At 46.2% G+C, this 16235-nt stretch overlaps 1 protein-coding gene across 3 annotated transcripts in view; it reads right to left on the reverse strand.

Moving 5' to 3' along the window:
- Positions 1-3390: 3390 nt before the first annotated feature.
- The window catches only part of LOC136434030 (neuroendocrine protein 7B2-like), a 35297-nt gene continuing 22452 nt past the window's right edge, over positions 3391-16235 (reverse strand). For all 3 annotated transcript variants that reach the window (XM_066426686.1, XM_066426684.1, XM_066426685.1), the window contains exons 5-7: positions 12032-12106; positions 11316-11363; positions 3391-3912 (exon numbers count right to left, since the gene is read on the reverse strand). In XM_066426686.1, the coding sequence (XP_066282783.1) occupies positions 3829-3912; positions 11316-11363; positions 12032-12106 (207 nt within the window). In that variant the 3' untranslated portion in view covers positions 3391-3828. The remainder of the gene's footprint in view (positions 3913-11315; positions 11364-12031; positions 12107-16235) is intronic.

Genomic DNA, 16235 nt, shown 5'->3' on the forward strand with positions numbered 1-16235 from the left:
AAAGCTCCCTACTCAGCGTCACGATCCTGCCTTTCTACATCAGACTTCGTGCCGCGGTTAAGAAATCGGTACAGAACTCTAAAGATGTAAGGCTCAATGATTGAGGACTGATTGAAATATGTAATCTTCAAACAGGCTCGTGAATGAATGAGTGAGTGAATGAGTGAGTGAGTGAGTGAGTGAGTGAGTGGGTGAGTGAGTGTGTGTGTGTGTGTGAGTGAAAGAGTGAGTGAAAGATTGAGTAAATGTGTGTGTGTCCGAGTGCGTGAATGGATGTGTGAGTGTGTGAGAGAGTGTGAGTGAGTGAGTGAGAGTGAATAAGTGAGTGAATGAGTCAGTGAGAGTGAGTGTGTGAGTGAGTGAGTGAGTGAATGAGTGAGTGAGTAGGTGAGTGAGTGAGTGAGTAGGTAAGTGGGTAAGTGAGTGAGTGAATGAGTCAGTGAGTGAGTGAGTGAGTGAGTGGCGATCCGACGCGCGGACTGGAGCTCGGAACGGATACCAGGCGCGGCGATTTTGGAATCCGAACATCAACTTGTCGAACCGATTCGTCGCGGTTCCTCCCGGGGCGCCGACGATTTACGTTCCCGACAACACCTGAGCTGAACTGATCGGAAGTTCTGTGGACATAAACTTGATTCCGGGACAGGCGTCAGGCTGGGTGGCGCCCCGGGGCGTTAGAGGACGCACGGCGAGGCGTCGGAGGAGCGGGCACCCCGCGGGGTGATTGGCATTGTCTGTTCTTCCCTCGCCACGCAGTTTGGCTGGGCACGGATCCGGGACAGAGGTTGGATGTTTCAACTTCCAAGGATAGTTAGTGAGTGACAGGAATGGATTGAGTCGTCAGACTTCAGTGTCTGCTGTCCTTCCCAGTCTCTCTCTCCTCTCTCTCTCTCCTCTCTCTCTCTCTCTCTCTCTCTCTCTCTCTCTCACACACACACACACACACACACACACACGCACTCTCTCTCTCTCTCTCTCTCTCTCTCTCTCTCTCACAGTCACACATACACACATACACACACACACACACACACACACACACACACACACACACACACACACACACACACACACACACACACACACACACACACCTTTTCTCCTTGATGATGCAAGGAGTAAAACTCGTAAGGACGAAAAGTTAGGAACACACAAACATGTTTTTCACGTATCTGTATTTCCTGTAGTTCGTCACAGTAAGGAAAGTTACACTCAATCGTGAAAACAACAACTGAACGACAGGTAGTCATGGCAACATAGATCTCGGCTGTGTAGTAGAAGGCTTCTTTTGGAGAGTGTCCTTCTTGAATAAACATTTAACAACTATATAGATAGTTTGTTGTAAACCTCTACGCATTTCTGTCCAAGCAAAGCTGACATATATTTTGCAAATGTGGTAATAACCTCTGACTGTATTCTATCATATAGTTACTCTGCTTGCTTATAGATCACCAAACAAAATTCTTTTTTTTTTACTGCTAACATGTCGATAGGCTTTCTAAGACCAACTTCAACTTCCCAACCACACTGGGATATTGACTGTAGACCCCCCGCGTGGCTAATCTCCAAGCAGATGTGTGCACGTCCCTGTTGTGGCGTTTTGTGTGTCGTTCTGTACGTGCGCGTTTTTCTCTACACCAGTCTGATTTCGTCGTTCTCTGAATCGGCCGCGCTTCATTGTTTTCCGTTCTGAGGAAAAACTTCTTAGTTCGCCTTACACGTAGCCTCCTTAGCAGACGCTCCGAGTTGGCATTTTTTCAAGGCGATGGCATATCAGTTCTATTGCTCTCGGTTTCTTGTGGTAGGGCCTCGTGCGATACACGATATGCCATTAGAAAAAAAAAAATCCCAACTCGTGAAGCCTACAAACGAGGCTACCTTGCACTAGCAGATAGCCGTTGAAAAATCACCACAAAAAGTCGTGCTAATAACAACCATCCCGCATCTGCTTGGAGACCGCTGCACGTCGTTAGACCGTCCGTTTTTGTGTCGATTCTGTTACTTAAAATAGAACTTCTCTCCTCATTAAACAACACGTCATCAGGCACGTGGATTCGGACAGCAGCGATCGTGAAGTCTTGTTTATAATCCGTCTTAAACGCTTTATACATTTTGTCAAAACGTCTTGCATTAAACCCGGACCAGGATTCATTTAGTGTACAACTTGATATTTTCAATGAAATAGCCTCCAAAACAGGCTCCGGTTGTGTTTCAATACTGCCGTTTTTGTTGCTAATTACGTGCTGTTCTCTCATTGCTACCGCTCTCAGAAGACTGCTATTCCACGCAGATCTATGATGGTGGCAATAATCTCCAAGCAAATGTAAGGATTCGGCTCAGTGTTTTACGTGTGTTTTTGCAACATTTAGGAACCCTTTTGAGCATTGCACTGTTTTAACGATTCGCCTCATCCTATGAAAAAAGGTACAAGAAATACTTACTAAATCTTGCAAAACACTGTGAGACTGAGCCATATATCGTTACATCTGCTTGGAGATTAAGACGGCAAAAGTTAGAAATCAGTTAGAAATACCGACTGTCTTGGAGGCCTTAGGAGCCTGCGGTGGAGGCTACATCTTCAAGGGAAACTCACGTCAGGAGAGCCCAACGTGCACACACGGTCGCTTGTCAAAGACTCAGTAATACTCAAGTCGTCGTGATATTCACATACTGCATATTTGGAACTTCCATAAAATACTTTATCATATAACACACCAAACATCGACCACTAGTGATTTACGAAAGCAACAAACACATGACGAAAGCAACTTGCTTTTCCCTTGCAGTGTCTCAGCTCTGTCTTGGTCAACGCCAGACTTCTTAGGGTGTTTAAACAATAGCAGACATCTGACAAATATGGTTATGTTAGATTGTTTACATTGTATTGATTTAATCAACTTTCAACCTTTGTAAGTTTGTAATTCATTGTCAGCTTTTATCGACTTTTAACGCATTGTAAATCATACTCCACTTCAGTCCATACTGGCCGCTGTTGTATGATTGTCTTGCCGTTTAATTAATGCAACTAAATAAGCCATTCATTCGTTCATAATTTGTCGTTGGAGTTTGTGTTGGAAATGACCAACCTATGACAGATCATTCTGGCCTAAGCGTCATCCTATATATATTTAGTTCCAGGCTCTGCCTTCACAAGACTTGAGAAAGCCTTCTGTGAAGGCAGAGCCTGGAACTAAAGTCTGAAGAGGATGACACTCAGGCTGAGATTATTCACCTTATCTGACTGATTTCTGCTATTTTTACCCACCAAAGCAGCCTGGTAGAGGCTAGTTTTGCCCTTGACCATGTCAGAACCCTCAGAGTGACGTCTGTTCCGACTAAACTCTGCGGTCTGCCCGTGATCTGCGGTGATTTGTCTGAAGCGAGAGCCGAGAATTTCTATGGCATAACTAACATCGCTGACGTGACACGCACTCGGGACCGCGTCTGTCTCATTACAATAAATAAAACATTGGCCTCTTTAAATCATTTGAACGTTTCTTCTGAAATCTCAATGGCACCGACGTCGGAAGTCTTGCATTTCAACTTGACCCAACCGTGTCCTCGAAGAGGTCACTTGCCTCGATATCAGGGTATCGTATGACGTCCTTGACTTTGATATTTCACTTCAGCAATTTGCTAACGGGTTCCAAAATCTCTGGAGTCTGTCCAAAATCTAAAGTGGCCAGTGTCATCAAGATAACGAACGTCTGACGGATATGTGGGACGGAATGTGGCAACAACTCAAGTATTAAAATCCAGGACGTCTGTGGCTGGTCGGGTCGCGAGGAGTGACGCACTGCCGCCCCCCTCCCCATCCCTCCCGCCCGCTCAGTAACGCTTCTGGCGGGACAACTCCGGAGACTTCTTGGCGTTGACGTTACGCAGCTTCGGTCCCTTAAAGAACGGGTTCTCCTGGAACAAAAAAGAAGAGGAAAAACATGATTACGACGAACATTAGTGTTGCCTTTCGCACTCCCACGGTGACCGGATATCATATTGTGTTGATCTATTTTTTTGTATTGATGTGGATTGTGGTAGCGTCAACATCATAAGTTTTGCAAACTTTTAATAGGTGTGTCTGTCTGTTTCAGAATTCAATAGAAAAAAACCCACGAAAAGCATGAAAGCTCGTTTGTGACCATTCTGACCAATCCCCGAGGTCCCTTAGGTCACGTGTCCCTCAGTGATTGGTCATTCGACCCTGCTGAAGGTTGTAGTAATGCGGACAGGCGCGAGAAACTCATTTGTCACAAATTCTAGCTTTCAACTGTAGTAAAGATGTGTCAAAACGAGTCTGTTTGGCGCAAAGTCATTTTTCTGAGTCGACGCGAAGCAGACCATAACGTGTTCGGCGCCAGGGAGCTGGCTACCGGTCCGTCTGTTCCGCCAGGGGTGCGGAGTTGTACCGGGCTTGTTATACTGCACCTGGGGAATGGAGTCTCCTTCAGAAGTACTCTCGAAGCAGATGAGGGGTTCCGGCAGGTTTTTGATGTGTTTTAGGCGTTTTTGTCGGGCTTTCTACTTTGTCATTTTTTTGGGTCAAACCCCAAGAAGAGAAGAGACCCCAAAAAATGACAAATTAGAAAGGCCGACAAAAACGCCTAAAAACACGTCAAAAACCTGCCGGAACCCCTCCTCTGCTTGGAGAGTACTTCAGAAAGGGTTTGAGGCCTAAGTACGCTTTTGGTCTTTTGTCATTGTCCGTTAAAAAAACTTTTAAAGTACATAAGTTTGTAAGTATGAATGTTGTGATGTATTTTTTTTTTCATTTTATCGAATGGTACGTTTGACTTACTTTTAGAATTGTAAAATCTACGCACTTCAGTCATGTCTTTGAAGACACGCCTGCAGAGTGGTTTTTACAATAAAGATTGATTGAGGAAGCCTTCACATTGCTCTCCAAGCAGAGGGTTTGTGGAGAGGATTGTGACCGGCCTTTTGCCTGTCCTATTATCAAGCCTGGCATTGTCCGCTGGGCATGCGCACCGAGGGTACCACAGCACAGGCGATGCTGACCCGTCGATGACACATTGGAGCGTATCACACATTTTTGTGGGGATAAAAACGTATCAGCAAGTTTACAAGAAATATATAACAATTATAAATGTGCGACAGTGTCGTGGAATATTAATTAAATTTGTATTTTCTTTCTAACCATTTGTTCTTTTTCAGTGACGTCTACGTGTTGGTTGGTATTGAAAAAGTGTAGGCCATTTCGTTGATCGGACAACCCCCTTCTTCTCTCACCACTTAGACTCGCCCGTTGAACTTCACCTGAACTTGTGCGTCAGTGTCAGACCTGGTAAACAGAAGTTTATTTAATTGTCGACTCTTTACGGCCCACAACATTCGCCCCGACACTGTTTCTAAACTTGGACTGAGCCCGGAAGACGACGCCTTAACGGTTTCTCTTTTCATGTCACGGATCGTCACGTACCAAGCACGCTTCACCATCCGTCTCAATTATGTCTGGTACTTAAACTCAAAAGACTCGGACCCCACCGACCCTGCTCCAAATATAGAACATATATCGGTGGTGTTTTCACGGTTTTAAAGTCGGGATCGCCACGGTCTAAGTCCAGCTCACCGAGCTCTTGTCAACTTCAAGCGCACACCTTGTAGATTCCATCCCGCATGTAACGTTTCTAAGAATAGATCACCTGAGGCTGCCGGGCTATTTTTAGGCCCGGCCGGGACCTCGATTCGTTTAAACTAAGCCCGGACTTAAAATCAACGCGGGAGTCGGTAACAAATAGACTCCCCATTGGGAGGCACCCCCGACTACACCCCCGACGGGCACCGGCAAAATTGGACCCAAAGCATAACCCGCCTTGTAGGGTCCTCAAAGGATGCTGGTTTAACCAGCATCCTTCGAGGACCATACAAGTTTAGTCTCCTACTCGCCGACTGTGTTTCTAAATATAGAACATGCAACGTGTCTGTGTGTGTTTGCATGTTCCAAACATAGTGATTGTACGGTAGCCGACAAAAGACAGACAGAGATGAGGTCTGACTGAGAGATGCAACTCAAGACTGAGAACATGGAACGAAACAGTCCGTTGTTTGGGTTCAAAGTCGTTCGAACGACAAGAACTACATCTATTCATGCTGACTATATCGGACAGCATAACTTCAGCTCTCATTAATCCTTCAGGTGACCCTTAGACCGCCAAATTTTAGAAAAGACGGTAAATTTAAAGCAATCTTCTATCTATTGCAGCATCAGTAATCCCCAATCGCGAGGTCTGCACACTTCATTATATCCAGGTGTTGAAGACATTTTTAAAGGCCTCGACGGTATCCATCCGGTGGAATAATCAGGGTAAACGTTACCTAAATGACGCGATGACCGAGAAAACCGCGGGCCAACTCTAGTCGACCACCTTCTGAATCCGAAGACCGTTGCGACCCGGACACCGTCTCTAATATAGACCGCCTGCAGGTGATGTTTGTGTGGGATTCTGATCGAGATCGTCGCGGTCGAAATGCATTACCCTCGATGATCTCTGTGCTGACTCAATCGGCCAGTATACATGTTCTTTCTTTCCAGTCGACCTCGGTCGACGCATGACGCTTTTTTGTCAGCTCGAAGTGCAATGCTGCTTCGCTACGGCTCTCTGTTAAGACAAGCACACAGGGTCACCATTACTTTCATGAATAGTGTGTTGGGTTCTTTTAAAGACACTAATCGGAAGACCGCCCAGCGACGGAGAGAAGTATCGGATAGCCAATGTGAAATGGTCTACCGTAGGACGTGTCTGCCCCTGTGGTCTGATAGACCCATTCTTTAATACCAGAGCGTACGTACGTAGGTCAATTCTTTTGTATCCAGTTGTTTGTTTGCATGTATAGTTGTAGAAAACATTACGAAAGTCGCTGTACTTTTGTTGTATCAATAAAGATTGTTGTTGTAACATTTGAGAGGTTTGCTGTAATGCTTTGTAATGTCATGTAATAGAATAGAAAAGAAGAAATGGATGATAAGGTTGTATGTACTAGTATTCAACTGGCATAAATGCGTACCGAAACGAGTCGCACCCCACATCTACTTGGGAGGAGGTGCCATATCATACGTGAGGGGATGTCCTATCATAGTATCAGACTTGAGGTGTTTACGGGGGGGGGGGGGTGAGGTGGTGACAGCAGGCGGCAGGTTGCTCTCCCCCCGCTGGGCTGTTTGCGGAACAGTTTAATTTCGCCCAGATGGCGGTAACACCGACCCGGCCCGGCGGTAATCAATCCTGCCTGGAGGGAACACTCCGCGGAGACGCTGCTCTAACCGGCTTAGCCTGGGCACCAGTCTCTACGGCTCGGTTATAGGGTGTTCTAGCGAGCCCAGTGTGCTATGCATTGATCCGTTTCTGTCAGTCTTCATGTCGAGATATCGCCGACCATAGGGAGCGAACGAATTAAGCCAAGCCCGTAAAACCACCTCCGAGCGCGCTAATCTGCCTGGGCGGGCGGGCGCCACTACCAGCGCCGTAGATATACAGGGGAGCTCCCGGTGGTTCGGTTATGCTTGGGTCACATTTCCTATCCGGAGCCCAGCCGGGCAGCCTTTTGGACCATTAATTATGATTTAAAAGACAACGAAAAGCACAAAACGTACCAAATTTAATAGCATAGCTTGTGCATATTTAGTGAGATGCACTTTGATTTTCTGTTCTCGCAAACAGCCCGGCCGGGCCCCGGCTGGGAAATGTGACCCAAGCATTACCAGGCTATCACCGGCTCATCTGTGCCCCATTTCCCGCGCGTCCCCGCCTCACAAGGCCGCGCCACCTGGCGCCTTTCCCCCGCGATCCCGGCGGTGCAGAGGCCGCGGGGTGACGGGCGGCCCGGGGCCGGAGCGGCGGGGGGCCCCGGGAGAGCCATCCGTCAGTGCCGCCGGGCGCGGCTGTCAGCGCCGGGAGCTCGGGTGTCGGAGACAAGGTAATCAACGGGCTCGTCTGCGTGTAATGGGGACTGTGATGAGTGATGCGGCTGGCGGGGGCATGTCCTAGCCTGGGTGCCAGGCTTTCTCCAGGGCCTACACAGGCCAGCTCCTCAGCTCCAGGACCAACCAGGCTGAGGACCAACCAGGCTGAGGACCAACATGCCCCCGAGGAAATCTTGGCACAGTCCCTCCTGAATTTAGAGCCTGTGACTGGAAAACTCAGGCCAGGGTGCCAGCTCTGGGAGAGAGACACATCTCCAGCTGAAGGTTCATATCACAATAAATAGGATGCCTGCGGAAGAGAGTATGTGGACCCGACCAAGTAGCCTGGATGCCAGACCCCCGATCTCTAAAATATCTATCGTTCGGAAGTTCCTTCGGGATAGATATTTTTAGCCTGGGTGCCATCCTATTTCTACCGGGGCTACGTAGCGAGTGTAGGAGCCCCGGTAGAAATAGGATGGCACCCAGGCTAAGATATTTTAGCGATTGGGGATATGGCATCCAGGCTACAGTAAAGAGATCGGTATCGCCTTGCTCGGGGGAGCTGACAGGAGCTTGTCCCGGGAAGATCTTCTCTTTGACAGGTCGGTATCAGGTACAGATGGGCGGAAACACCGACACTCAGATCCGCCAGACAGATAACATGAGGTGTCATCTCAACCTTGGCAAGAACAGATCGACTGGGTCGTCGGTCCTGTCGGGGGTCAGACGAGAGGTGCCCTAACGTCGGCACGACGCGGGGGGTCAGACGAGAGGTGCCCTAACGTCGGCACGACGCGGGTTCTGGAACCAATAATCCCATTGAGGACTCTATCAAAGGAATAAAGTTGAAGAAATGATTCGGTTCAACAAGAGAAAACCTGAATGTTTTATGAGGAAAGAGAAATATCAGTTTCAATCGATCAATCAATGGTTTGAAATGAATGATAGCAAAAGTAACGTTCCTTTGTGCTGTGTCTTTTGTTGGAACATTTCGTCTTGTTTGCAAAAACATGCGAGCGTCTTTGATAGAGCAATTTCACAAATTGTTTGAATGTTTCATGTTTTCGTCGTCATCTGCAAGTCTACTTATGCCAGGGAACATTTTTACATCTTCAAAATGTACCTCAATCCATCATAGTCCGCTATTCTGTTGCAGCTCCGCTACAATGATGCAACCTATGAGGGCTTCAGGAGTCAAATCTCTGCACATATAAAGAACCCAACACACTTATTGATGAGAGTAGTGGTGACCCTTTTGCTTGTGCTATAAAGCAAGCAGTAGCGAAGCCGCATACTGCACTACCAGTACTACGGTAGCTACTTGAAAAAAAAAGCATCGTGACTGTTTTACATTTTGTCAGGTTTTGATCATAAGGTTTAGGGCGAATAGTAGGGAAGCCACATGGCACTAGCCTCTTCCAGGCTCCAGAGGCAGCTGGAAAGAGTAGAAATTGGCCAAATAGACAGAAAAACATGAAAGAGGAGTGAGTTTGCTATATAGGGGTACTGGACCGTCTCTCCGTAGCCGACTCCCTTTGCATACTATTCACTCTATTTGGCCAATTTCTACTATTTTTTCAGCCATCCGCGGAGCCTGGTAGAGGCTAACATTGCCCTACCAGCGACCAAAAACAACAACATTACGCTTCGTCTGCCAAGCTTCACACTTGTAGTTCAGCGGAAGAAGACGCTTGTGTGCGAGGAGGGCTTTATTGAGATGTACGGACGAGGCGGCTGGCGACGGGTCGGCACACGGGCGGCAGGTGTCGTCACACGTGCCCTGAGAAAACTCCGCCGTTACAAGTCCTGTCGTGTGTCTGTGGGGCCGACCCCGCACGGTACAGGAGCACCGCACACATGGCTCACATGACATACACTAACTAGCCTCTACCAGGCACCGCGGAGCCCATACGGCACAACAGCACCGCACACATGGCTCACATGGCTCACACGGCACACGCTACCCAAGCGGCGGTGATCTAGTCTCCAAGCAGACCTACGGGTTACAAAGACCGTATCCAACTGGCAGAAGGAGTTTTTATAGCAACCCAAGCTCTGACACAAGTCGGCTTGGACAAAGGCTGATAACATCTAATTGTTACCTATTCAAACTGTGCTTGTGTTTATGAGTTGATTACTCTCTGCCCGCACGGGTTGGGTTGCTATAAAAACTCCTTCTGCCAGTTGGATACGGTCTTTGCAACCCGTAGGTCTGCTTGGAGACTAGCGGTGACCGTGAATCCTACAGGTGGTTGTGTGATGCCGCACAGGTCTCCCCGCGCTCAGGTGCGTCTGGTGCACAGCTTAGACCCGATTCACACTCGTAAGTTTTCTGGACGTACTTAACAACGTTCGACGAATTCATACGTCTTCGGTGTACGATGCCTTTTTTCCTCGATGTAAATCGGGCCCGTGCGTCGTACGACAGACATTTTATGGTCCGTATGGTTACGTTCACCTCGGAAGTAACGCACGACGAAGTCGAAGACTGTTGTACGATGCCCGGCGCCGATTCACATCCAGGTAAAAGGGCGTCATACGCCGAGTCGTACGGCGGGCTGCGGCGAATGCACTCGCGCCGTTTCCTATCTGTCAGTAATACCCCCATTCCACTAGGGTGGCGACCTTGCCGCGCTCTCTCTGCGACCTAAAATTGACCAGAGCGCTGAACGAATTTCGTAGACAAAGAACGAATCTTTTCACGCTTTATGTGTTTTGTTGTGTTTTCAGTCATAATTGTACATTTTGCATGATATTCCAATTATGAAATCAAGGGTTACACAGATCCAGCTTAGGTCGGTGCTAGGTCGCAGTGAGAGCGCCGTCTAGTGGAATGGGGGCCTAAACCGTAGCGACGGTTGGAAACGGACAGAAACTGCACACGGCTGGTTATGAGGTAACGCACTAGCAGGGCATTGTATGTGTTGGCAGGCAACATGGTTTGGTCCAACAAGAAGAAAGTTGAAATTCGTCTCGGTGAGTCAGTTTTCATGTTGCTGGATCACATGTATAAATCTTATGGTGAGGGTTGGTATCAATAATGTTAAAACGTGTCTCTCAGCCCGCATTAATTTTACTTGTTGGTTCTCTGGCCAAAAATAGGTTGTACACTGTTTCATGGGAGCGAGTGTAGTCAGATACAGATTACGTAGCTTTCGTAGGTATACAGTACTAAATTCACAAGACCTCCCTCCCCAGCCCTCTGTTTTCACCTCGTCAAAAAAACTTGCTAGATTGTCACCAACATGTCCGAGAACCATGGAAACAACTCCGTGCGTCCCTAGCAATGTTTGCGATGTGTTGTGATGCGGATGTCTGTATTAAGGAGTTTGGGAGCCCCGCCAGGCATACCACAGGGGTAACGTCACGATCAAGGTCAACAGACGATATTTACCTGGTGTGCGTCCGTCTCCATGGCGACCGCGGAGTTCATCCCGATGCTCTGTGAGGAGGAGAAGGGCAGATAGACACGTGTTAGCGACAGACGAGCTCAGTCCGAGACGAGATGGCGAGGCCAGATTCCGAGTGGCCGCTTGCCGAACGCATCAAAGCGGAGCCGAAAGGTGATTCATGATCCAGAAAATACTTGGAGCGCCTCTGAGCTTATGTTTATATTAGACTCTATGTTTCTATCGAAGTTGTACCGCAAACTTACATGCCAGCACTCCGTGTGACGGAAGCCTTAGGACCGGGCTGATTAGACAAACGACGGATAAACCGGTACATTTCCTGTTTACAAACGCCCCGTTAACTCTGGCCACTTACATTTGGGAAAATAGTAATTCAAGCCTTCCATTTCAAGTGGTTGTTTTTGCTGCAAAGTTTCACATGTGATGCTAATCTCTATATCACGGTATTTTTAGTTCTTTTACGACATTCACAGTTTTAAAGATGTTTGATTTCAGGCGTTGCTTTTGATTCCAGTGTCTTTTCCCATATTCATAGTGACAAGAGTTTATTACAAACAAACGCGTCGCCGACAGAAACGTGGGATCTGTGGTTCTGAAGCCATGGATATAAAAACCCGCAGGTCGGCTAATTTAATAATAACACAATTTCGGCATACACGAGTTTAATCATAACAGTGCCGGGCGGTGAAACCCTACTTACCCGCCTACGTCTAAGGTACATCGGCGACTTCTTAGCGACCACTCCCTCCCTCTTCTCGCCCGCTCGGTACGGGTTCTGCAAGAAAGAAATGATGATGAATGGTAAAAAAAACCGAAGTCAAACCCAAATAGCGTAGATTGTATTTTATAGTAGTTCTTGGAATAGTCATTTGTTAAACTTGTCAACATTATTAACTCGCACTATCTGTACAGTATACCCTTTCTATGTATTGTTTCATGTTGCAATTAGCCCTCGGGCAAGAACTTGCAAACAAAACATTAATTATTTGCGTAAACCATACAACCTGACCATAGCAGTCAACATACTGAATTGGGGTCGGACTTTACAAAACGTTAAAATCATTATAATTCGTAAATCTTTTGACATATCTAAAATCAACGGAAGATTAGAATAGAAAAGGAAAAGGAAGGGGTGGTAATAGAAAAAGAGCACATTTATAAAACTGTAACGTTTTCGATATACTAGTAGTCCACACTTGCATTCATCGTACAGGCAGATTCTCGTAATTTCCATAATTGATCGTACACCAACTTGTCTTGTTTGCGTTTGTTTTTCCGTTATTCGTCTTGTGTTTTTATGTATGTTGAATTGTATTTTCATTATTTAGATGTATGTGTTGATAGGTTTAGTAATGTGTTTGTTATTATTACGACTCCAGGAAGAGTAGTGAAGCACGTATTGTGTACTCACTAATGGAGATCCTTCCAATAAGCAAATTAACAGAAAAAGATTCTTACTTTATAGAAGAACTTTATTGCGCGACAATTGTAACTGGTACAATGTATGACAATGTATGGCAATATATATATATATATGTTTCTGAGGAGAAGGCTTCCCATAAGCACTATGCTTAGGAAATACATGTGAATGAAATAAATTTAAAAAAGTCTTTTGAGGCAAGTCATGAATCCATGGAGATGTGGTAGCTATGTAATCTCCAAGCAGATCTTCCGGTTGCAAAGACTGTATCCAACTGGCAAAATGAGTTTTATTGCAACTCCTTTCGCCAGTTGGATACGGTCTTTGCAACCGGTAGATCTGCTTGGAGATTAGTATCTATGCCAGGTAAACCGCTGGGGTTGATTTAGGCGGAATTCTGCCGTCTTGGCGACCCGGTTTTTGCGGTGCGATGTCTTTAATGTTGTTTCTTGTCGTCAGCTGGGTCTGATCAGCTGTTTGCGGCCTCCCCAGCGGGCGGCGTCCCCCGACCCGCCCGTCCCCGCGGTTTTGCGGCGCTCAGTTGGTTTTGATAATCCCAGGCGTTTGTTTATGGCGACAGGAGAGAAAACTGTGAAGAAACTTTGACGCCGGCTTGTTTTTCGCTCGGACGTGATTTTCAACTCGTGTTTTCCTACCTCGACGTCTTCAACGCCACAGAGTTACAAACGTCCGTTAATTGCCTCGGTGTGGCGTTACTTGCTTGGGGTTACTGTAATCCTTGTTTCTTTCACTGTCACTTTATGTTCACTGTTTTCAACACTGTTTTCACGGTCACCTCTTAACCATGAACTTATCTTGACCGTGAAAAACCTGTTGTAATTATTTATGATTCCTTCACACATCCATTCTGTAAACCACTTGCCGCCACCGTGAAGTTAAAGTTCAGGGAAAATGTACATTTTCCTTACACCGTGAAATTTTGCTACCGTGAGGATAAAGTGAATTACAGAACTCTCAATGCGCGCTCGAATGATGAAAAAAGAAAACTAATAAAAAGCCGATGGACGGCATAAACCACAGGCGGTACACCTATCTGTTTAACACCCGCTGATATTATAGCGTAGGGTCGACCTGCGCGCGTCGCAAGGCGCTGTACCTGAAACCTCGTGGACATTTTATACTGTAAATCGGGAAACTTTTGCGATAGTTTTTATTTTCGCAAATTTTGCGGTGGCCGCTCTATAGATCTACGGCGAATTTCTGGCACCGCGAACAGTCTGGTACTCCTTATATGACAACTGTTACAGAATGGTTTCAACCGCGAATTAAAAACACAGCGAAAAGTTTTTTTTCCCCATTACTGCGAAAGTAAGTGAATGAACAGTATCAGAACTAGAGTTAAGTATTTGTGCTACATATACTTCAGGTTTGCTATGTTAGTTTAGCGATTACGGGGTCTTTTTATAAATATGAATTGGTATTGAATTTTTTCCTTTTATTTGAGTTGAATGTGTGATAGTTGTGTGCCGATTTATTAAAAATAGAGAGAACGCTAGCGACCCCAAAAAATACCCCTCCCAATAAAATGGTACGGCGACCCTGTGACGTCACAATTCAAGATGGCGGCCACCGCACATGCTAACGGATCCAACAAAGGTTTTGCTACGCAAACCAACCTGTAATTGTTGCAAGACAGAGTGAGACAGTTCATATAAAAGATTTACTGTCAGCAAAAGAGCCAGAAGGACGGAGGGCGGGGGGGGGGGGTTCTTTGGGATGGAGAAAGGGATAAAGGGTGTTGTATTATAGAGATGTGGCAAACTGACAGGTGTCTTGATCCATTCTTAATAGCTCTCTTAGATGTAGTAGCCTTTTTGGCAGGCTGTACGAGTCGGCTGTTTCTGATAGCATATCTGTTCTCGGTTTCTCTACGAGGTCCAGCTACAATAAAACAAGTGCAATAGAAACAGACTGCAATAGAGAAGGAATTCGCCATTAAAAAAAAAGCCCGACCTCCAGAGTCTGCTAAGGAGGCTAAAACGACAGGTGCTATGTACGGTTCATTTTGCTGGAAACATTCCTAGCTGTCTCTTCGAAGAATACAAATGTACAAAATTAGAAGTCGTGGTCCATCCGAAGGACTGCTAGGCGCCCGAACTTGATTCCCTTGAACAACTGCGTTGCGAGTCTAACAGTATAGCATCAGACTGAGACAAGTACTACGCGAGTGGAGCAGCTAGTGTGTAGACTCTACCAGTCTCCCCCGGTCGCTGGGAAAATAGTAGAAATTGGCCAAATAGAGTCATATGTATGAAGGGAGTCGGCTACGGAGAGAGGGTCAAATTGGCAACCTAATTGATTTATGGCCTAAATGATCTCAACTCCAAAGCTACTACCTTTGTACAGAAAATGAGCGGATTAATTTTATTGCCTTTATTCTCGCCGACTTTTCACAGTCTCCTCGGTTGCCAATTTGACCCTCTCTCCGTAGCCGACTCCCTTCATACATATGACTCTATTTGGCCAATTTCTACTATTTTCCCAGCGACCGGGGGAGACTGGTAGAGTCTAGCTAGTGTGTAGAGTAGACGTCATGTGGCTCACAACAGCTAATATCGAAAGAATGAATGACTCAAATGTTCATACTTTATCGTTAGCCCCACCACAAATCAGTTTGCTCTACCAAGTACAAGGCGATCAATTTTAATCGCCATGACGCTTCATGACTCACACGTCACGTGATGTTTCTCAGCGCACGCGTTATCGGCCAGTCATCGGGCGGACATAACAGATTATCACACGGATTAGCGGAATAATTGGTAAGATTAGCGCTAATCTGACAGGAATGCCAGACGAGGCTGACTCTCAAGTATCCGACGCCAATCTTTTCCGCTCTCCCAGCAGTCATAATAACATTATACCTTTGAAAATGCGTTAGATATTAATACCACTTCTTAACACCAGGCTTTAGGATTTTTTTCTGTATATTTCTTTAACTTAGATTTCATCGTATGCAAGAAAGTTATTTTCCGACTCAACGCACTGCAGACCCCTTACCAAAACACGTACCAACTTTACTCCTCCCCACTGCTGAGTTTCACACGGTTTGCGCCCCCCAAAAAACTAGGGAACTTAATTCACAGATATATTTGACAGTTTATTTGACAATTTTAGAGGGATTACATGTTTATCCTGAATTTCAGTTCTGTCCGTTTGCCAACTTTGCCAAATCAAGGAGGTTAATTTTAACCTCCTTGGCCAAATGCAGAACGACTGGAAGCGCACAGGCTTCAAAGTACTGGCGCAGGGTACATTGCTAGTGATGCCAATTTTCGGGATATGGTGACTAAAATGAGGGTACGTTTCTGTCATCGTATGGTTCGGGGCGAAACAGGACAATACAGGACAGTAGCATGTTCTGTCTGAGTTCTGTCTGTTATCGCCATCATTATTGTTCGTCATATGTAGGTGAAGCAATTCAAAGTTCGATTACCGATTGTTCGATCACCGCGGCCGGTACTTC

This window comes from Branchiostoma lanceolatum, chromosome 4 (assembly GCF_035083965.1).
Source record: "Branchiostoma lanceolatum isolate klBraLanc5 chromosome 4, klBraLanc5.hap2, whole genome shotgun sequence".
Taxonomy (NCBI): domain Eukaryota; kingdom Metazoa; phylum Chordata; class Leptocardii; order Amphioxiformes; family Branchiostomatidae; genus Branchiostoma; species Branchiostoma lanceolatum.